Here is a 24,096-nt window from a genome sequence, read left to right as displayed (position 1 = left end):
AGCTCTGCCTCGGAGGGAGGCGTCTTTCTAAAAACCAGTCCATACTGCGCTCACTCACTAGACAACACCTTAGGACAGCTCTAAAGCTGCTGTGCACCACATAGACAGCATTATAGGCATCATATAGTCCTATACATAGACAACATTTTAAGGCATATCAAACGACTTTCCTATTAATTTGTCTCTTATTCTCAAAACCTAGATAAACAACATTTCTGGGTGTCATTAGTCTCCACACTACAGGATTTCCCATGCATGCACATAAATACGCAGCATTACAACTAGTTGAGTTTACGTCTGGGCATCACAGTTTCAAATCCTTGAGAGTTTTCTACATAAGATGGCATTTTTAGTCATCAAAGTCTCAAAACAGACAGCTGCCTAGTACACAGACAGCATTTCTTTGCTTTCTCTAAACCTATTGAGGTGCCTATATATACACCGCATTTTTTGTGCGTTATTGTCTCAAAACCTATTGAGTTTCCTACATAGACAGCATTTTAAGCATTATAGTCTCAAAACATCTGCTTACATACACAGCATTTCTGAGCATTAGTCTCTAGTGAAGTGCCTACACAGAAAACATGTTTAGGCTTTACAGTCTCAAAAACTAGTGAGTTTCCTGCATTTCTGGGCGTCAACAGAGCTGACTATATAGTACAGTATTTCTGAGCATTCTCAAAAACTAGTGAAGTGTCTACATAATGAAGTAGAAAACAGTTTTAGGCAAAATAGTCTCAAAACCTGTTGATTTAATTACATAGACAGCATTTCCTTACTTCATATTCTCAAAACCTAGTGAGATGCCTACGTTTTTTTAAACATCATAGTCTCAAAACTTAGGGAGTTTGATACATATACACCATTACTAGGAATCAGTTTCTAATCTGAGAGTTGTCAACATATAATACAATTTAGGCACCATAATCTTAAACTGCCTACACAGACTGCATTTTTAGGCATTATAGTAAAAAAACAATCTATATAGACAGCCTTTGGCACATGCCCTTTAACATAAAGTGCTGTTTACCTAGACATATTTTTTTGCCAACTCTAAAAACTATAAGAACCCTACATAGATAGCATTTACGGTCAATGTCTCAAAAACCTAGTGAGTTGCCTACACAGACAGCATTTTAAGGCATGTCATAACCTAATGAGCAGTCATAGGAACAGGTTTCGGGCATTTTACAACATATCAAGCTGCCTACATAGCATTTGCATATATACATTTGCTCTCAAAAGTGACCTGTATGCGTGTGTAGACTGCATTTCTGAGCATGTGCGTCACATGTGATCTTCACACCTACACAACATTGTTGAGCTTCCCAAACCTTGCAAACCGCCTACCTAAGACATCATAAGCATTCTGTGAGCCGCCTAACTAAACAGCATTTCTGAGCATCATAGGCTCTTAAAGATGTGTTTGTTCAGTCAAAGTCTATTATCTCATTGTTTAGGGCAAAATATGTTGTCTGTCTAGGTGGCACAAAAGGTTTTGAGACACATGCATTACCTAAACAAGTCACGAGTGAGAAAAACAAATCTAGAGCAAAGAAAGAAAACAGCGCTAAACAACTGATGCACATGAAGTAACATTAAGAGAAGTCTTGCTTTGTTTTTTTGAGAAATCGATCAATGTTAAGATGAATGTTTAAAATGAGAAAAATCTGCTAATGGGATCAGACAAATAAGCTTGATTCAAACGGGAAACAAGTTTATTAGCATGCATAACACTTTTTATCTCATGCAGTTCTGATTTTCAAGTGAATGCATTCAGGTTTAATGATCTTAAGACCATTAATTAAGACGAAAACGATTAAGAAGGATTGTTGTAGTGTAAGAAAATGTGAAAGTAAGAAAGTGCAGTGTCGGGGGTTTTCATGACGAGATGATCTGCATTCCTGGAAATCAGTGCAATGCTTGCGAAACATGCTTTATTCCATGGAAAGGGTCGATTTTGAGAGCCAGAGGCTGGCTGATCTGTTGGTCTAGACAACTGTCTGTCTCTTTACAACCTTTAACTGGAAGTGAAGCAGTGCAAAAAATAAAAATGCACATTTTTCTACATCTGTGTCACATACAGTAGCTTTCGCTGGAGAAACAAATTCATGTCTTCATAATAAATAACTGTCTAGAACATAATTAAACCCAGCTGCTTTTGTTTATGAACTCACACTGGGCTTTGAGTTTTTCATGAAGCTGCATCTCTCATAAATACATCAAAACTGCAGTTTCCTACATATACAGCATTTCTGAGCATTTTGAGCACATAGACAGCATTTTTAAGCATCATAGTCTCAAAAACTATTGAGTTTTCTAGATATATCATTTTTAGGCAGTTTTATATCATTTTAATGCAATGATTATAAACTTGAGTTTAACTGCATTGCACGGCTATATTTATCCCAAACACAACTGGAAATATATTTCCAAAACAAAGCTGCAAAAAGCCACTGACTTGTTAAATTAATGCAGTATGTGATTTTGCATATATATTTTGTAACGGAATCATTCTTTTAAACCCCGCATACATGTTTTTTTTATGTTTGTAGGCACACATTGTAATCGTCATCACTTGCACTAGGTTTAATGTTCAGTGTTTGTCGTTCTGAATGATTCCTCAAGCCATGTGTCTTTAGGTGTTATTGAACCGATGCTTGTGTTGACTTGCAGTAAATCTGTCACTTGTTTTTTTTACTGTAAGAGGCTTCATTAGCTGTTCTAAACACAGCGTCTGTCGTCTCGAGATGTCTATAAATCAGACAGACTGTCTGCAGACTGATCAAAGTTCCCTAAACGCTCTCTGAACAGCGAGATGTGTGCTAAGACAGAGACAGTGCATCAGATCTTTGAAAGACATTCACCGACTGACGTGCCAATACTCACTTTTTTATTTCTTTTTTTGCACACTGTTCTCTTATTGTAGTATGTACTGACTATGAATGATTTCACATCACATTGAAAAAGTTTTGGTTAATCACATTCATGACACACCAAGTCATAACTGTTAGATTAAAAAGTTATAAATGACACATTTCGTCATATAACTTAAAAAGTCAATAATGACATAAAAAGTCAAAATTATGCCTTTTATTTGCATTTTTTATGCATTTTTAATCATAATTAAGACTTAATGTCATGATTTCCTATTTCAGACATAATTATGACTTTTTAAATCAGAATTGTAAGTTTTTATCTCATAATTTTTTTAATTTCATCGACTTAATATATGATTTCTTGTGTGGCATAAATAGGCATCCATATAAAAAAACAGTGACCTTTGAATAATATATTTTCTTATTTATTTAGATTTTGGGGTGAAATACATCATATCTTCATGATATCTATCCAGTTACTAAGGAAGGACATCAAAGAAACTTAAAAATAGAGCAGAAAAAAAACAAACAAAGCAGAAATAGATATTAATGGGATATCTGATGAAAACAGAGATCCTAAAGACATGTTTCATGGCACATAAACCTGCTAAAATAATTAAAGTTTGAGTGAATAAAAAGTATGATAGTGGATAAATAAAACTAACATAGCACTGGTTGCTCTCAACGATCAGCATTACCTGGTCACAATGCAATGTAAGTGGTTTTGTATAAAAGCATCTGCCGGATACATTAACGTGAACAGACTGCCTTGGCATTGTTCATGCATGTATGTAATAACCACAAAGCAATCTGAATCCTGACGATGGGGCGATTAGTAATAACCCAACCTGCCGTTAACATCCGTCACATCAGCACAATGCTCCTGCCGTGGTTTTACTTCCTATAAAGCAGTGCTGTGTGTTAATTGTGGTGGATGTTCAGACTGTCTTCCATCCACATCAATTATGAATCATTGGGCATTTTCAAAACAGTGCTAGAAATAGCTGCAGACTATTGGTCACACATTAGTCCTGCATACAGCTCCCATTCTTACCTCTGACCAAGATCACATGCATCTCAATGTGTTTTTCTACAACATCCACAACTTATAAAACACGTCTTAAAAATAAAACTTCTGTCCAGTATCAGTTCATCATCATAATGAGCAATGCAAATGTTTATAACAATCATTAAAACTAATTTAAGTTGCACTAACATCCAATCTGATGGTGTTTTATACTGTACATATGCAAAGTATAGCATTTAATGAGAAATGATGCAGAAATGAAGAGAAAACATTCCCTCTCACTCTCGGTTCTAGAATTGAATCACAACGAGATTCGAGATTACATATGTTTATGAATCAGGAGATCGTTTCAGATCGCATCATTTGTTTAAAAATCAATTCCTTCTTAATGTTTGAGTATGTGGGCGTTTCCCCTCACAGACACTTAAACATTTGATCAAGTGTTCATGTAAATGTGTGCTGTGATATGTGTTCCTGTAATGACACATACATCTTCATGCTCTTTTACCATGTGACTGTAGTCTCTCTCTCTCTCTCTCATTCCCTCTCTCTCTCTCCTTCCTACATTTCCTGTATTTTGATGTCTGCTGCCATGGAAACCAGAACATGTAGTTTTGGAATGTCTAGAAACAGTGAGAGAGAGAGAGAGAATTTAATAGGAGAAAACTGCTGGTCATCCAATCTTTTAAATTTTTAACACACTCTGTTAGCTTAGATAATTGAGAAGTTTCATCTGATCTCATTGAAATATATAGCTGAGTATCATCAGCATAACAGTGGAAGCGAATTCCGTATTTTCTAATAAGGGGCAACATGTATATTGAGAATAGAAGGGGACCTAGGACGGATCCTTGTGGCACTCCATATTTTACTGGTGATAAATGAGATGCCTCTCCATTTAAATAAACAAAATGGTAGCGATCGGACAGGTAGGATCTAAAACATCTTAGAGCCTGCCCTTGAATACCTGTATAGTTTTGTAATCGATCTATGAGTATGTCATGATCTATGGTGTCGAACGCAGCACTAAGATCAAGTAAGACTAGAAATGAGATGCAGATAATTGAGATGTTTCATCTGGTCTCATTGAAATATATAGCTGAGTATCATCAGCATAACAGTGGAAGCTAATTCCGTATGGTCTCATTGAAATATATAGCTGAGTATCATCAGCATAACAGTGGAAGCTAATTCCGTATTTTCTAATAAGGGGCAACATGTATATTGAGAATAGAAGGGGACCTAGGACGGATCCTTGTGGCACTCCATATTTTACTGGTGATAAATGAGATGCCTCTCCATTTAAATAAACAAAATGGTAGCGATCGGACAGGTAGGATCTAAACCATCTTAGAGCCTGCCCTTGAATACCTGTATAGTTTTGTAATCGATCTATGAGTATGTCATGATCTATGGTGTCGAACGCAGCACTTAGATCAAGTAAGACTAGAAATGAGATGCAGATAATTGAGAAGTTTCATCTGGTCTCATTGAAATATATAGCTGAGTATCATCAGCATAACAGTGGAAGCTAATTCCGTATTTTCTAATAAGGGGCAACATGTATATTGAGAATAGAAGGGGACCTAGGACGGATCCTTGTGGCACTCCATATTTTACTGGTGATAAATGAGATGCCTCTCCATTTAAATAAACAAAATGGTAGCGATCTGACAGGTAGGATCTAAACCATCTTAGAGCCTGCCCTTGAATACCTGTATAGTTTTGTAATCGATCTATGAGTATGTCATGATCTATGGTGTCGAACGCAGCACTAAGATCAAGTAAGACTAGAAATGAGATGCAGCCTTGATCTGACACCTAAAGCAGGTCATTTGTGTTTCCAGGAAGGAATAAAATTGAGTGGACACAACATGAACAGAAGATTTGAAATTGGTCTGGAATTTGCCAGATCACTAGAATCTAGTTTCTTAATAAGAGGCTTAACCGCCAGCTTAAATAGTTTTGGGACGTGAGCTAAAGATAACGACGAGTTGCTACAGGTAACAACTCGTTCAGTAATTCAGTGGGTACAGTTTCTAACAGGCAAGTTGTTGGTTTAGATACAGGGATATGTTTATTTAGCTCTTCCTGTCCTATAGCTGTAAAGCACTACGATTTTTCTTTGGGTGCAATGAATGAAGCTGAATTACAAGATGCTGTTGATTCTACATTTGTTATGTATTTCTAATGCTATCTATTTTATCAGTGAATAAATTCCTAGAATCATTACTAATTAACTGTGAGGGAATATTTCGTTTGTGGGACGTCTGATTACTGTTTAATCTAGCCACTGTGCTAAATAAAAACCTTATATTGTTTTGGTTATTTTCTATATGCTCTGCCCTAGCAGTTTTTAGAGCCTGTCTATAGCGGGACATACTGTTTTTCCATGCAATTCTAAATACCTCCAAGTGAGTTTTTCTCCATTTGCGTTCAAGACTACGAGTTACTTTCTTGAGAGAGTGAGTATTACTATTGTACCATGGAAGAGTACATTTCTCTCCAACCTTTTTCAATTTAATGGGGGCAACAGCTTCTAATGTATTAGAGAATATAGTACCCATATTTCATTATTTCATCTAGTTCATATGTATTTATGAGTACACAGTATAGAGCAGTATTCATGAATCTATCTTTAGAGGTTGAAACAATAGATCTTCATGGATGATAACGCAGAGCCATATAGTTATTATCAGTAATACGCAGCATGCATGATACAAGGAAATGGTCAGTAACATTATGACTTTGAGGTATGATATCTATATCAGTAAGATCGATTCCATGTGATATAATTAAATCTAGTGTATAATTGAAACAAAGAGTGGGTCCTGATGGCATTTTGCATGACCCTTAAAAGAATGTGAGTGTAAAAGTATCCCATAATTAGTGCTTTATAAACATTAACCAATACTTCTGATTCATTCAGGAAATCTGCATATGGCTCTGGTGGTCTATACATGGTTAACAGAGCAATAGATAAGAGAGATGTGTTTTCTGTATATCTGATGGTGTAACATTAAGCAGAAGTACTTAAACCTGTATCCTGCTGTCTGAGTAATATTGAGAATATCTCTGGATTTTGTTTCAACACTGATCTGAAGGGGCTTAAGCTTATCGTTTGGTGGAGTAGACTCATTTAGACCAACATAGTCATTTGTTTTGAGCATTTTTCTGGAGTAACCACTACCAGATTTTTTATATAGACCCTGCAATGAATGTATATTTTTTTATAGATTTATCTTTATAGATCGTTCAACGTAGCGTCTTTGTAATTCTTTCAACATGTCGTTCTGACAGCTGAGAGAAACAACAAATAATGAGAATCATTACAACAGAGGAAATGTTGTGCAACTACAGTATATTGAGAAATTTGACACACATAAATAATAATCCAGTTTCAATATCAGATCAGCTAAAAACAGATGTTTTACAGAAAACGGAGAGGGGGTTATATCACTTCCCAAAAATAAGAGGGAGATCTGCTTACATCATTTTAACACACGCACACACACACACACACCTGGTTAAGTTTAATAAACAGTCAAAAGTCATCAAGGCTGCATTTATTTAACGAAAAACTAATGTAAAATTGTGAAATATTGCAATTCAAAATACCTGGGTTCTATGTGAATATACTGTGATTGTATGTTAAAATGTAATCAAAGGTGAACGTTTCTCCAGTCTTCTGCTAAAAAGGGTGAATCATCTACCAATAACACTTCCTCTGAGAACTTTGTCATTATATCAGTGGTGAACGGCGATCCTGTGGGATAAACTCAAATCCTGAATAATAAACAGGGGAAAAAAAATCAGTATTTTAAGAATGCAATAGTTCACTATTTTGGTCACACATTATTTTAGCTTCAAGTCTCATTATTAACAAACCATTACTTTTGCATCAATAAACTTCTAGTTTGCTGCTTATTAATAGTTAGTAAGATATTGTTAAGGGTAGGGTGTATAATATGCTCATGTATAATAAATGTTTTAAGTACTAATAAACAGCTAATATGGTTAATAATATGCATGATATAATGAAAAATATTCGTTTTGTTGGATTTTTTGTCATTTTTCTTAGTTATGCTTTATAGTTTTTATTAATTTTTTATACAATTTTATTACTTAACTAAACCAAAATGGGACATTATTCTTTGGCAGTGTCCTGAAGTGAATTCATTTTAAGCATTATACGCCAATAAAACTTCCGCTAAAGGGTCAAATGACACAATGTGACCCAGGTTGGGTTTTTGACCCCTGGAAATGTGTACAATAGCCATATACCTAATATCTCTGGAATCAAACTATATAGGGTCTGGCAAATGAGAATATAAAAAGTAAAGTTTATTAAGACCCAAAATCTAAAAGGGCATTAATATATCTTTAATTCTTCTTGAGTTACAAGCCTGCAAACTCTGGAGAGAAAAAAAAAACTTGAAAAGTGCTCTTTTCCCATTTTTTGAATAGTCACTATTGACAGAAAATTCAACAAAAATGGATAAAATTTGGATAATAGATTTACTAATCTCTGTGTTATAACCATTGATAATAATTTTACCTCCCTGTAATTTGGCTCTGAAACTCAGGTGAAAATTGTCATTTTAACCCCCCTCTTCAAAATAGTGGATTACTCTGTAAATGTTCAACCATGAAATTTCGTATTTAACTTTCTCCTTTATTGATGTATTCCTTTTAACTGATATGGAATGACCCTATATTAACCCTGGGTTGGATCCGGGACATACCGTCTTGTTTTTGTGATTCTGAAGCTCCAGATGAACTGAGACCGAACTGAACACACACTATACATATGCAATACAAGCTGGTTCTGATTTTCAATATTTATGTCTGTTGTTTGAGTTACACAACACAAACCCAGACAAAACATTCACAACAAACCCACATGTTGGAGATTAGAGCTGTCTGTGATCCAGAAAACAAGTCAAACGAGAACATGTCTGACATTCATTAAACCCAGTTAGTTGTATTTTATGTGTAGAGCTCTTTCACAACACATACTGATCTGAAGATCTACAAAAAATCCCCTCACAGAGCATAACAAGACAAAAGAGATGTTTGTGTGGTTTGAAATAATAAACCATAACAATAATAAATGCAGGGATGAAAGTGAAGTTTCACTCCTTGGTTTGAACAGCTTCGGATGTCCTTCCATAATGTTGGGTAGTAGTCATCAACTAACTCAACTTCTGAACATTTGCATTACATTTTTAACCCAAAAGTTGGGTTAGTCCATGTTTGACCAAAAGTCGAGTTGAAACAAGGCAGAATTTTTTAGAGTGTGGTTACTACACTTTTATTACTGTAAAAACCCGGTTAATTTTCTTAAGGGGTTTGTAGACTATTTATACTTTCTTTACTTCTTTTTTATTTGCTTTATTTTTATAACCGCACTGCCTTAATGTTGTATTGTTTTCTACTGTATAATAATGATAATAATAAAGAAATCAGAGAAAAAGATTTGCGGACCCGCTCCCGAAGTCCCGATCTGAATCAAATGATTCGCGATCCACTTTCCGAAGTCCCGATCTGAATCAAATGATTCGCGATCCACTTTCCGAAGTCCCGATCTGAATCAAATGATTCGCGATCCTGATCTGAATCAAATGATTCGCGATCCACTTTCCAAGTCCCGATCTGAATCAAATGATTCTTGATCAAATGATCTTCCACATAGAAACATAACTCACGAACATCAGCTGATCAGAGTCCTCCTTTACTGAAACTGTGGATTTAACTCATGACTGTACATAAAGAGATGATCAATGATCAACCGGCTAACACAATAAAAACAATACTGTTATACAATAATAATGAAAACAACAACAGCAGCAGCTGTAAAAAAAAAAACATCAACATATTAAGAGAACGTTTCCTCTTTGGTTTAGAAATGGACACCATTCATTCTCAGGAACGACTTCTATTGCTTTAGACTGAGTGAGTTCAGAATCACACATACTTCATACACGTCTATGCTTTCATTTAGCTTTTGAAGTTATTTTAATTATTCGTGATGTTAATTTACATAAAGGTTTAGCAGCAAATTAAATGTTTAAATTGATCAAATTAGATCTTAATTTAAAATTAAAAAGAGTTCATTTAAAGCAGATAAAATCAAGCAGAATAAAATTTAATACAAATTTAAATAAAAAAATTCAAAATTGAAATACACGATTTTAAATTAAAACATTTTAAAAAACCAAACTTAATAAAAAATCTTACTAAAAATAATTAAATCATAAAATTTTTAAAACAATCAAAATAAAACACATTATTATTACAAAACAGCCTTTAATTGAATTTAAAATTAAAGGTTTCAGAGCAAGTATATTATCAATAATGAAATATATATTTATAAAAAAAAATCTAATGTATGCGATAAAGCAAGCAAAAATAAAATTAATTTTAAGATATAGACGGTTTCAACGGCATCACCATAAACAAACGTTACTGCGCGTGCACGCTTTTGTGGACCTAACTTAACTTCCGGTAGACTCTAAATAGAATCGATAACAACAGCAAGTCCCTCTAGAGTAGATATTTTTTGATAACAAACAAAATATGTTTGCTGCGTGGATCAGGCGGTCTTAATGAAAATGCAAATTCATTCTTTGCCAGCAGGAGATGTTTTAAAACATAGACATAAAGCGCGAGAAATAGAGGTTTCCCCAGTAACAGCTGTAAACAAAGCAGAGCTACGCTCACACGCTGCTTTATCACGCATATAACATGCAAGTCTTCCTTCAGAAATACAGCGATATAAAAACACCTGTGCCTCGTTTTGATATTTAAACATATAAATGTAAGGAATTATTATTATTAAACGTGCAGTACGTAACCTTACGTTACTCATGTTTATTTAACGAAGTCTTTTTAAAAATCGATCAGTTTTAAAATTGTTGCAAGTCTCCAAAAATAAATAAATGTATGGGAAACACATCCCGCAGCACAACCACCCGAGCCCAACTTTAGTCTACTCATCACCTTGGCTTTAACTGCGTTTGTAGATGGCACTGCAGCCAGACCGATATACACAACACAGACCGGAAGTTAACTTAGGTCCAGGCGCGTGCTCCCGATGAAACCGTCTATATAAAAATAAAAAAATTGCAGCAAACTGCTGTACTGTATTTCCCTCTTAGTGAAAATTAATGTTCTGTAAAATGCAATCCATTCAGGAAAAATATATTTACTTTTCTTCAGGAGAAGAAGAGGTGATATCAGGATTCAGTCCCGTCATGATGTAGAACCAGATATTAAACAAAATTCAGATGTATTCAAAATTAAGGCAACTGAGATTTATGTAAATTCCTGTAAAACCAACATTTGACAGAAGAAAATGTGAAAGCTTAATATCGGAGGAAGATAATCCGTGCTCTTCTGATCATTTATATATCCACACAGTGTTTTCATATTTATGAACTCTCTGAAGAAGATTCAGTCCAACAGACATAAAAAACAACAGAGAAATAAAGCTGATCAGCTCGTGAAGAGTCCTTCAGTCCAGGAGGGAGATAACGAAGTCAAGTCAGTGTTTTTGGTGCAGATGTCACCTGGAAGTTCATAATGAGTGAGTGTGTACAGTGCAGACCGTCAGATCTCCATCAGAAGACAACGCTGACGTACATCCACCTCTTCAGGATGCTATCTGAGAACAACACACAGAATCATCCATCAGTGCATCTACAGTGCACAAACCAAACTCTGAATGCAAATGCAACTGCAAAACATGAGCATTTTTTTACTAAAATTAATTAAATGCATCAATATGAATTTATATGAATGCATTAAAGAAAGAATATTAACAGCACACACACACACACACACACACAAATGTTACTATATTAACATTAATATTATAAATACATTGTATATATCATATTAAATTAAATTGAGTTTAATGACTTTACATGCCTGTATTCATTTATAATATTAATATCTACATATAGCAACATTTGTCACTTGTCATTTAACTAATTTACTAGTATATTCTTATACCTAGATGCCCAATGCATTTAATGACTCATTAGCTAATGCTAACAGTTTTATTTCAGTTTTGACTATTAAACAATATACATAAAAAGCATGAAAGGTCACGAGGTTGTTAATATATAATATAGCATTTATTTTACTAATATATAATATTAGTGTTAATTTCTACATTAAATATAAAAAATATATGAAATGTATATGTAAAATAATTTAGCAGTATATTTTTTAAACCTATAATAATGATTACCAATGCATTAAATCTGTTAATTTTATTTGAGTTTTGAAGATTTAAAAAAATAAATAAATACAAATAAAAAGGATGTAAGGTGTTCAGGTCGAATGGTGGATTAAATGAATGAATTAATAAATAGATGGATGCTGTTTATGTAAGGTTGTAAGGTGATGTGAAGTATGTAGGGTGCAGTGCACAGGACGTAGTGCGCACTTGGACTGGTTGACTGGGCAGGGTTGAATACAGTCACTAGTTTCCACAGGGATCTGTTGCTGTGTTAAATGCATGTCCTGTGACGAGGGAGCCACCGTCTGGAGAGGAACGTCTGTTACTACACCCTGAGAACAGGAAGTGACATCATGCAGGAAATCATCATAAAGGCTGCAATTTAATTAAATTAAATTTCAGTTTCAGAGCAAAGCATGGAACTGTGCCTGTTTTTTATTTGACAGTGAAATATTGAAATAGTAAATTTGTTATTTTGGGAATTATTCAGAGGCAAAAATAATAATAATACTTTATTTATTTATTTATTATTTGTTTATCATCATTATCATCATCATCATATTGATATACGTTTATATTTTGGCAATATTGTGCATTTCTAAAACGCATGAAATATGCATGGCTTACTTCTACAGGAAGCGCTGACGTTAACTGATGGATGAATGTTCCCTGCACAGGGGCCACAGGAGCCGGAGCCGTGATGTACTGAAACACACACACACACACACACACAGATCAGCACTAGATAACACACACATGAAGACATCGACGGATCAAGAACTGCAGATCACACGGTCTTGTGTGTGTGTGTGTGTGTGAGAGAGTGTTTTTTTTTCTTGTATAGTCCAGTATATATGGTATATAACAAGGCTGGACATTTGAGGGGACAAACTTACAGTAAACACACACAGACACACACATACATGTGTGCATTAAACCTTTTAAAGTGCCCCGATTATGGATTATTGAAAATGATCTCTGATGCGGTGTATAATGTAGCTGTATGTGAATGTAAACAGTGTGCAAAGTTGTAAAGCTGAAAGAGCGTCTCTAAAAAAGAAAGAGTCGACCCTGACTCACTGAAAAGAGTCATTTTAAATTAAAACCCCATTTCTGTGAAGTTCACACCTCACAAATTCTAACATTTGCGTAAACTTGTCTAGGCGAAAACAAACCGGAAAAACTGTAGCTGGTTCATGTGGATAACAGAATGATGAGAAGACACTGTGAAAGTGAATTTGATCTATCATCACTTCCAGAATGAGGCTGTGTAGTCCAGAATACAGTCATAACACACATGAACTGCTCTCATTCAGGTCGTGTAGTGTATATGCATCAACATTCAAGTGAGCTGGGCTCATCTGCATTTTACATCTGACATACTGAGTCTCTGATGCTGTTTGTGGTCTGAAAGGAAAGTGTGTGTTGTAGTTTATTTACACACTCAGAGAGACGGGCAGATGGGATGTGTTTCTAAATCATCTAGTACACACACACACACACACACACACACCTTCCAAGTATTAACCCTTAACACTATAAACTATTTCTAGATGCAGGAATTGTTGTGAAGCAGATTTTCAATCCTGTATATAGTTGAGTAGTCATACTGTATTCGTAGTCTGGTATACAGTATAGTCTGGCGTATAGTTGGGTATATAATCTGGTATACAGTCCAGTACATAGTTGGTTTATATTTGAGTAGATAGTCTAGAATATAATGCAGTTTATAGTCTGATATAGGGTTTTGTATATAGGTTTTAATCTGGTATATAGTCAGGTTTAGTCTGGTGTGCAGTCTGGATTTTAGTCCAATATAGCTTTAGAATAGAATATAGAATCCAATATAGATCGGTGTATAGTCGTTATATAGGCTGGAATATAGTTTAATATATAGTCTGTTATATATTCTAGAATATAGTTCAGTATATAGCCTATAGACCAGTGTATAGTCTGTTATATAGGCTGGTACAGTATATAGTTCAGCATATAGTCTTCCTTTTAGTCCATTATGTAGTTGAGTATATAGTCCGGTACATAGTCGGGTAAATAGTCTAGTATTTAAGGGGTCATCGGATGCCCGTTTCCACAAGTTGATATGCTCTTTAGGGTCTTAATGAAAAGTATATTACATACTTTGGTTAAAATTTCTCAATGGTAGTGTAAAAAACACCCTTTTTACCCTGTGAAAATAAGCTCTGGTTTCAGCAAGCTGTTTTTTTAGTGCATGTTGCTTTAAATGCTAATGAGCTCTCTGACCCCGCCCCTCTCTTCCATGAGGTGATGATCAAACTGTACTTCAGCCGGGAAACTTGCTAATTAGCACATATTAGGAAAGTTTATTAGCAGAGATTGATAAAAAGCCCTTATACTCACTTCTTCTGTAGATGAAGCTGGATCACTAATGATTTGTGCGAACATAGACTAATTTAGGCAGATCGAGATCGGTGCATTCTCTTCAAAAAAGACAGTAACATTAATCCTCTGCATCTTCAGCGGCTCAGATGTCGGGAGTGAATTGATGACTGCAATGTTCATTATCCAACACCAAAACACCTCAAACGATTAATCAGAGACTGATGACAGCTCGCTCAGGGCGGGTCTAATGTAAGACGGCCTTGTCAATCAACTATCGTGGGAGGGGCCTGTGCAGAACTACGTCAGAACAGCTTGATTTGATAAACAGGATTTTAAAAGAGGGATTTAAAAATGGTGCATTTGGTGGAATGTTGGAAATTAGGTGGATATTTATCATTACAGGTTGGATGTATACACACACTTCCAACACACATTTATGTTCAAACAAACTTGTAAAGTGAATTCTGCATCCGATGATCCCTTTAAGTATTACACATATATTTTTCTGACCAAAGACCACTTATGCCATCTGACCGCACACTACAGTGACCATGCAGTTGATGTTTTTGTGACATTTTGTGTTCAGTAACTGTGAGATGACACTGTAAACTCACATTAGCAGGAGATCCCAGTGTGATCTGACTCATCTGTTGTGTTAGTGGAGTCATTACGGCCGCTGCGCTGTGATCTAGAGCTCCCTGCAGACACACAGAGGCACAAAACACACACATTTATCATTAATTATTTACTCGCTGCAAAATAATTCAGTACTTGATCAGTCTTTTTTTGTCTTGGTTTCTTTTTTTTCATGTTGATGATAGTGTGTTCTTCCTGTAGAAATAAAGGACGTCTATGTTCACACAAACCCGGTTTTCAGAATGTGTTACGGTCAAGTCGATGAGTTTGTGTTGTGTAAAAAATAAATGAGACTTCAGCTCAGTGATATTGATTTAGTGAATGTCTTATAACCGTGGGTTATGGTTGGCTGATTCTATATTGTGCGGCCGATCTGTCGACTTTCATTTCAGTGCTGACCTCAATCAATGACTTTAACATGGCAAACATTTGAGAAACAGCATGAGGAACATGTTCTAGGAGTTCATATGAGAATAAAACTGAGTCAGCAGAGAGTGAGTTTTATTGCATGTAACTCGTATGAAACACAGAAACAACCTTCATGTCTGAAACTACACACGTGCTTTCAGAAAGCTGCATTCTTATCCGATGCCCACTGCGTGAAACACACTTATAACAGGCGGTTTTCTTTTGAGTATCACTGAAATATTAATCACACATTGCCTCTGTGAAACTTTTAGCATTTAGCAATTCATGTCTTCTGAGAATCATGAGCAAGAAACATTTTACCACAGTCATAATTTATTTTTTCATAATCATATAGCATCTCCAGTGCTTGCAAATAAAGAATCTGTTTCTGCTAGGCTTGTGTATGTGAGCAGTCATAGAAACAGGGAAGGTCAGGGGTCAGAGGTCACTTACTGTGGGCTGCATCACAAACTGCTGCGGAGGAATCCACGCTGTGCTCTGAATCTGTGAGGAACAACAAACAGCTTCATCCAGCATTCATAAACCATAAACACCATCCACAAACAGCATGATAAAGGGCTGTTATAGCTAAATAAAACTACATAGATACATTCTTGTTACTTGAAATAAACATGAACTGAAATGAAAATATATATATAAAAAAACATATTTCGACTAGTAGCAATATCTTGTATTTTCATTCAGTGTAGCCTAATGCACCTTGAAGTATTAAATTAAATTAATAAAAACAATATAGAAATATATTGTTAATTAGAAAGCTAATTAATAAATATTATACATAGTAACTAAAATTAAAAAGGAAACTTAAAAAAATAATGAAATGAAAACATGAGACAAACTGTGTCATTATCTCAATGCTAAAATATAACAGAATTTAATTTATTAATGATCGTTTGCATTACTTACACTTTTCAGTTTTTATTCAATTCGTTTACAGTGTGGATTATAAATGAGTTGTTTTAAATATGCTGTAGAAATAAATGTAAATGAAATTAAAATCAAAACTTTTTTTCAAGAATGTGTGATGCGTGTTTTCTAAATTCTTGCTACTAAAAATTAACAAAACTACTGTATTTTTCGGACTATAAGTCGCACCTGAGTATAAGTCGCATCAGTCCAAAAAAACATCATGATGAGGAAAAAAAAACATCTGTAAGTCGCACTGGACTATAAGTCGCATTTATTTAGAACTAAGAGAAAACATTACCGTCTCCAGCCGCGAGAGGGCGCTCTATGTCTTCAGTGTAGACTACAGGAGAACTGAGCAGCATAGAGCGCCCTCTGGCGACTGGAGACGGTAATGTTTTCTATTGGTTCATGTCAAATTAATTTTGATAAATAAGTCGCACCTGACTATAAGTCGCAGTACCAGCCAAACTATGAAAAAAAGTGCGACTTATAGTCCGGAAAATACGGTATTCAAAAGTAGTTCACAAAATATTAAAAAGATTTTACTCTGAACTGATGACGGAAAATGCAAAAGCAAATCGCACTGCAGTAATTCAGTCACTGACTTACAGTAGAACCATATTAGAGGTACAGTACAAATATTCATATTTGCACAGACATTTTCATGCAAAGCCACAGAAAAGGGATTCATATTGGTGCTTAATCTGTGCTTGGTGTGAACAGAAGAACTCTGGCTCTGATCCTCTGCTCTGATGCTAATACATCAATCTCAGAGTGATGGATCACACACACACACACCTGATATGCAGAGACGGGTGAAGCAGTGATGAATGGAGTGATGGATGCTTGCGAGATCATCCGGTTAGCAGTGATACTGTACGGAGGAGAGTAGAACCTAAAAAGAGAGAGTTTACATAATACTGATATTCATAACTGATACAGTATATACATTTAATTTAGTTTATTAATTCACCGAGCATATTTCAAAACAGAAGGAACTGCAACCTAAGTGCTAGTCAAACCCAGGTAAAAAGAGTTGCAATAATGAAACTTTGAGGAAATAAAAGCATGAATAACAGTTTCAAGATCTTTCTTAGAGAGCATCATCTTGATTTTGGCAATAGATCTTAGCTGAAAGAAACTACTTTTAACAATACCACTAATCTTCTTATCGAAACTCGAATTAGATAAAAAAAATTACACCAATGTTTTTGACACAGTCATGAAGATTTGAGGATAAAGAACCAAAATGATTAACTATGTCAGAGGTCCTATCTGGTAAATATTTCAGATTTGTCATTGTTTAATTGTGGGAAGTTCCTGTCCATCCAACATTTTATGTCACACAGGAAGTCAAACAGGCCAGACAAAGAACCATTATTATTTTTAATAGGAAAGTAGATCAGAGTGTCATCAGCATAAAAGTGGTAATATAAATTGTGTGTCTGTAAAATATGACCAAGTTGAAGCATATATAATGCAAACAAAAGAGGACCCAGGATTGAGCCCTGTGGTACACCGTGATATATTGGGGCATGGGAAGAAAAACAGTTCCCTACTTTGACAGAAAACATTCTACCTGTGAGATAAAGGCAAACCACTCCAGCACAGAGCCTCAAAGCCCAGCTACATCTTCTAGTCTGTGTAAAATAATATTGTAATATCTACAGTCAAATTCTGCACTCAAATCAAGCAAAACTAAAATTCAGCCAGAACCTGCATCCAGAGTGAGTAAGATATCATTCAAAAACCTCTCTTTTCATTTCTGCTTAGCTGGATTTCTTATTATTGTGGAATAAAAATTCAAGGGTGACAAACAAACCTGTGAATGATGTGTTTCTATATTAGATCCAGACCACCAATATATTCAACATCAAATGACTGATTGCATGTTTAAATGAGGTGTGTCCAGCACACATGACAGTGTGTGTGTGTGTGTGTGTGTGTGTGTGTGTGTGTGTGTGTCTGTCCTGTAGGTGGCGCTGTGATGAGACTGTAAATAATCAGGGCTGTGTTGTTCTGATCTCTTATCATACAGGATGTTTTATTAGGAGACAGACACAGGAAACAGGAAGTGAGGGATTTCCTGTGAGCAAAACACACTAGGAGAGACGCTCTTTCCTCCTCTGTGTGTGTGTGTGTGTGTGTGTGAGTGTGAGAGAGAGAGAGAGAGAGAGAGACGTACCCATTCTGCATGATGGCAGGGTCATATGCGAGTGTCATTCCCATCTGCAGAGACACAGAGAGAGAAGAGTTAAACACAGATTTCATCAGATCTAAGTGTCCAAACTCTCCATCACTCCATCACACAGAGAGAGACACTGATACTTAGTTATTATGGATATGATGCAAAATATAATCTGATGCAAAATATAAAATATTTAAGAAAATGTCACCTATGCTGCAACTAAATGCTCTGCTCATATGAAATATACAATACAAATTTGAACATTTTAAGAACACATGCACTGAATATGTTAACATTAAACAATGCTAAAACATTGCAGGATTCAAAATGACTGCAAAGTGAAGTATTGCTGTTGGCAGCTATTGGCATAATGTATTTGGCATATCTGATGAAAAACTAAATATGCTTTCAGTTTAACTGTTCTATTGTAATAAAAGAAGAGGACTTGCTCCTGTGGTCATCTGATATTCTGTTTCCTCGCAGTTTTACACATGTCCATATCACTTCGCTAAATTATTTCAGTTATTTCAAAAGGTCTTTCCAGGAAAATTTCCAACTGGATTATTAATTTTCTAATAATTCAATGGCCCATCGTCAATTATTCCTTACTAAAATTAAACCATTGTAATCCTGATAGATTCCCCATATTTTACAAACTGTAACTAATTACAGTTACCAGTTTTTTTGCATCGATTAAGTAATGGCGTTACATGTATTTCGTTACTCTTTTAAAAAATGCAACTGCGTATTTTTCATTTTTTTTAGGTTCAAATACTAAAACAAATGAAATTTTATTGAAACTGCATAAAACCCCTGTGAGACCAACACAATTACCCCAAACGTTGCCCCTACCAGTTAAACACAGTTGTCTGAACAGAGAATTTCATATTGCTGAACGTTAACGCTTGCGAGTTCCCAGCATGCACTGCAGCATGAATAAATTATGCCCTTACTGTTATAAGATTATTGTTTTGCTGTTTTCTGACTTCATGTAAACTTTTTTATTGTTGTTTTGTCTTTATTGTTACTATTTTGTTGTGCTGCGATGTAAAGAGCTAAACTTTTCAACATTTATCGACTGCCACCGTTCTTGAGGTTTTAAGGCATAGTTTTGTTCAACCATTTAAACCCACTGCTGTGTAAGATGTTTTACAATCAAACACAATGTTGTCGATATGTTAGACCTAAGTTATCCATTTAAGTTTCTATCAAGTTTTCTCGGATTGTTATTCATTAAAAAAAAAAAAATTCTTTTGGGGATGAAAAAAATATATTATCTCAACAACAGTAACTGCTGTTTCAGTCTAAAGTCTTACTACATCAAGTTGTCTTTTTATGGTGTACTCCCCAGCCCTGGTTCCTCTAAAGTCCAGAAGCACAGTGCTGATGAACAGCAGGCGTCTGCAGATGTTCACATGTGGCTGTGGATCATTAGTGTAACATGCAGCAGGTGCATCAGCTGCGCCTCAAGACATGATGATGAAGATGAAGATGAAGATGAAGATGAGAGAGAGATTTTACCTCTCCTTCTCTCCATGCTCGGCCGTTCTGTGGATATTTACTCTGAGTTTGTCTTTTCTTCTGACCGCCGTCAGCAAACTTGCACAGCAGCGGTTCAGACGGACCTACAGACAGACACGACAGACTGCTCAGTTCTGATAAAACTGAAACTAGTCTCAATCCAACAAATCACACTAAACACTGAAGGGAGAAAACGCGTCTCTAAAGTCACAGCTCTAGCAACTCATTTGGGTCTCATTTTTATTCCTAACAAAGAAGCATCTGTTTGTGATCTTGAGTTGAGCAGTAGTGAACTGAAAGCGGTCACAGCAGTACCTGGGATTCCTGCTGGAGCTTTGAGATATTTTCCATTGAAATGCTGTATGACAACTTCACATTTCTCTGTGGACTCCATCCTGAAGAACAACACACACACACACACACGCGACTGGAATAAAGCACACACAAACACAAGGAAACCCCACCAGGAGAACACAGCAGTGTGTTTGTGTTGTGTTTCAAAGATTTACAGTAGAGTTTTCATTTCATTAGCTGGCTTCTGTGATTTTTTCACACACACACACACACACACACACACACACACACACACACACACACACAAACAACTTATTTAAAGTCTATGTAACACTCTGAGGGTTTAATATATGAACACACACACACACACACACCTAGCGAAGCCGACACCTCTGCTCATGCCGCTGGCGTCCCGTAATATCCGTGTGGAGATCACATGACCGAAGGGTCTGAGCTGCGCCTCCAGCTCCTGTTCATCCACAGAGACGGGCAGATTAGACAGGTACAGGTTAGTGGGGTCCTGCTCCTGCTGCTACACACACACACACACACAGAGACACACACAGAGACACAGACAGATCATTCAGGTTACTGAAACACTTCAGTCTATGATGAAACTGTCAGTTTAGAAGAAGAAACTTCATCAAACCAGTGTTATTTTGGTATGTACTATAATAGTGTTTGTTTTTAATCTTTATATAGAAACCAAATTAAAATGATAAATGTTGTCTTAGCAATTTTATTTTTTATAATTTGTATATAAAGTAAAGTTTCTTATGTTTTTAATATACTGTATATATATATATATAATTTTATTTTATATTAAAATGCATTATGGTTTTAAAATAATAATAAACTATTATAATTGTATTAATTTTATAAGAATTTTTACATTAGACTAAATGACAACTTCATAACTGTGATGCTACCTCCTTTGGATAGATCCGATCATAGCATTGTTAATCTTCGACCCAAGTGTCAAAGACTTCTTGAAAGAGAAAAGTCTCAGATTAAGACTGTAAAGATTTGGATTCAAGAGAGTATTGTGTGTCTTCAAGGATGTTTTGAGTCTACTTTGTGGGATAAATTTGAATCCCGTGATCTGGACACAGATGTGGTATCAGATTACATACAATTTTGTGTGGAGTCAGTTCTATCCACGAAAACGTATAAATTATTTCCAGATAATAAACCATGGGTATCAAAGAAACTTAAACAACTGCTAAATAAGAAGAAGGTAGCATATTATAATAATGAGGTTTTAGCTAAAAGAGACATTCAAAGGGAAATTAAAAGACAAATTAAGGTAAATAAGGCCCTATATAAACAAACAATTGAAGATAAAATGACACAGGGAAATTCAAAACAGGCATGGCAAGGTGTTAGGACGATGGTTAGTGTACAACACAAAAGTCAAGGAAATTATAACACAAATATGTCAATCAAAGATGGCAAAAGCGAGAATCTTGAGCTACATACATTTTAAATCAGCTTTTAATACTATATTGCCAACTTTGTTGGTCGAAAGATTACCCACAAAGTTCAATGGGGATGGGGGACTGATTATGTGGTTGTGGGACTTTTTAAGGAACAGAGTACAGCGATTGAGTGAATCAACATCAAATAAACAAATTACTAATGTCGGAGCACCACAAGGCTGTGTCCTCTCACCCCTACTGTTTATATTCTACACAAATAACTTTATAAGTGCCCACTCAGGTAGATTTCTTATCAAATGTGCAGATGATACTGCATTAGTTAGCCTACTAAAGGGGGACGAGGACAGTCACGGACCCATTTTAGATGAATTTATCTCTTGGTGTGACACGTCAAATCTTAAGTTAAATATTTAAAAAACAAGGGAGATGTGTTTTGATTTTAGAAAGGAGTCTTCAGTGGGTGTAACAAATATCAAAGGGGAGTCCATCCAGAGTGTTGAGGAGTATAAATATCTTGGATATTTAACTGAGGTGGGATAAATGGACTGAGACTGTGTACAAAAAAAAAGGACAGCAAAGACTCTACTTCCTTAGGATGAGGCCATTTAATGTAAGCATCTCAATCCTTAGAGTTTTTTTTATTTCTATTTTTACATTTTGTATCACCTGTTGGTTTGGAAATGCCACAGTGAAACAAAAGAGTTCGATTAGGAAAGTTTTGAGTACAGCAAGCAAAATAATTGGCATCCCTTTGAGAGGTCTTGAACAAATTCATCAAAACAGATGCCTTAGTAAAGCAACAAAAATCGCAGCAGACAGTAGGCATCCCCTGTTTGTTAACTGAGACATTACCTTCGGGGTGAAGATTCAGGATGCCAGCGATTTTTAAAAACAGGGGGAAAAACTACTTCCTGCCACAGACAAGGTCATGCTAGGTGCTTACTGAGTGGGTCTCGGGGATGATTGTGTGTATCTTATCTAGTTTTATTTTATTATGTTGTATTATGTGTATTGTCGGTGCTGTAAGTGTGCTTGTGAAATGCAAGCAACAAAATTTCCCCAAGGGGATAATAAAGTAAATCATCATCATCACGTTGCATGCAACTCATTGACAGCATCTCATCTGACCGCGGTTCACTGTTGTTCACTGTTGAAGCTTCTCATCACCTGTAGCTTTTAATTTGGAGTCCACATGTGAAATTCTCCCATTTACTGTAGTCGTAAAGATGTTCTGTGTCTGAATAAATGCAATTCTTGTCAAGAGTTAGAAGCAGCAGTGGTCAAACCTAGCTCCACCTCAACGTTAATTGAGATGAATATTTTGAATGAGTTAAACTGAAAAAAAGATATAATTGCATGCATTTATTCAGTGGTTTCTAAACTTTTTCTGCCCCCCTCCCTCCTTTGTAGAGAAAAATATTTTCATAAATTAGAATTGCATTATATTATTTTTAAGGAAATATAATTCAAATACAAGCCTTCTGCATCTTTCACATGTGTATTATTGTCATTATAATCTATGAAATCACACAGACACAGCTTATTGTATGCATGTATATATACGTGTGTGTGTCTGTGTGTGTGTGTGTGTGTATACAGTATCTCCGTCTGTGCCTGGCATGAATGTTTACAATGTGATCTGGTGTGACTGGCACTGGAAACAGACGTCTCTGGCAGTGTGTGTGTGTGTGATTTTTCATCTTGTTGTGTAAACAGACATAAACACACACTTGGTCTCCACTCATTTGGGCTTTCAGATGCTCTGATGATTGTGTTTGTGTTTGTCTCTTGATGAATATGACATCAATAAAGAGTGAAGTCTATTCTAATCAAGAGGTAAATGTGAGTTCAAATGCTCCTCGTTTCATTTCATCTCCTTCCCTCTTTATTAAACTCTCCCTGTTCTTCTCATGAAGAGACGCTCCTGTAAACACCTTCAGAAGCTTCTACATCTGTCTCCGTCTCAGATTAGTGTCTCAGTTTCCCAGAAACCCCTGCTGCTGTACTTACACTAATTGGAGTCAGACAGCAGCAGTTATTTGGAGAGGAATGGAGATGCTTCAGACTATGTTAATGTGCTCTTTACTGTCTTTACTTTAATACTGAGATTCACTAATAACTACAAATGATCGCAGTTATGGTTTAGTACTTCATGCTACATGCTGATT

The 24,096-nt window shown here is 35.6% G+C and overlaps 1 protein-coding gene across 3 annotated transcripts in view; it reads right to left on the bottom strand.

The window, feature by feature from the left end:
• Positions 1 to 10,927: 10,927 nt before the first annotated feature.
• The window catches only part of LOC113062544 (RNA-binding motif, single-stranded-interacting protein 3-like), a 36,472-nt gene continuing 23,303 nt past the window's right edge, over positions 10,928 to 24,096 (bottom strand). Inside the window, exons 5-14 of one of the 3 annotated variants that reach the window (XM_026232453.1) lie at positions 20,864 to 21,018; positions 20,511 to 20,590; positions 20,196 to 20,299; positions 18,672 to 18,715; positions 17,285 to 17,381; positions 16,010 to 16,060; positions 15,127 to 15,210; positions 12,782 to 12,859; positions 12,362 to 12,486; positions 10,928 to 11,568 (exon numbers count right to left, since the gene is read on the bottom strand). In XM_026232453.1, coding sequence (XP_026088238.1) covers positions 11,529 to 11,568; positions 12,362 to 12,486; positions 12,782 to 12,859; positions 15,127 to 15,210; positions 16,010 to 16,060; positions 17,285 to 17,381; positions 18,672 to 18,715; positions 20,196 to 20,299; positions 20,511 to 20,590; positions 20,864 to 21,018 — 858 coding nt within the window. In that variant the 3' untranslated portion in view covers positions 10,928 to 11,528. Of the gene's footprint in view, positions 11,573 to 12,361; positions 12,487 to 12,781; positions 12,860 to 15,126; positions 15,211 to 16,009; positions 16,061 to 17,284; positions 17,382 to 18,671; positions 18,716 to 20,195; positions 20,300 to 20,510; positions 20,591 to 20,863; positions 21,022 to 24,096 lie in introns of all 3 variants that reach the window. The other 2 variants (XM_026232452.1, XM_026232454.1) reach the window with 2 other exon arrangements.

The sequence above is a fragment of the Carassius auratus genome, chromosome 44 (assembly GCF_003368295.1).
Source record: "Carassius auratus strain Wakin chromosome 44, ASM336829v1, whole genome shotgun sequence".
NCBI lineage: Eukaryota > Metazoa > Chordata > Actinopteri > Cypriniformes > Cyprinidae > Carassius > Carassius auratus.
Note: the sequence above shows the minus strand (reverse complement) of the source record. Positions and strands in the feature narration are given on the sequence as shown.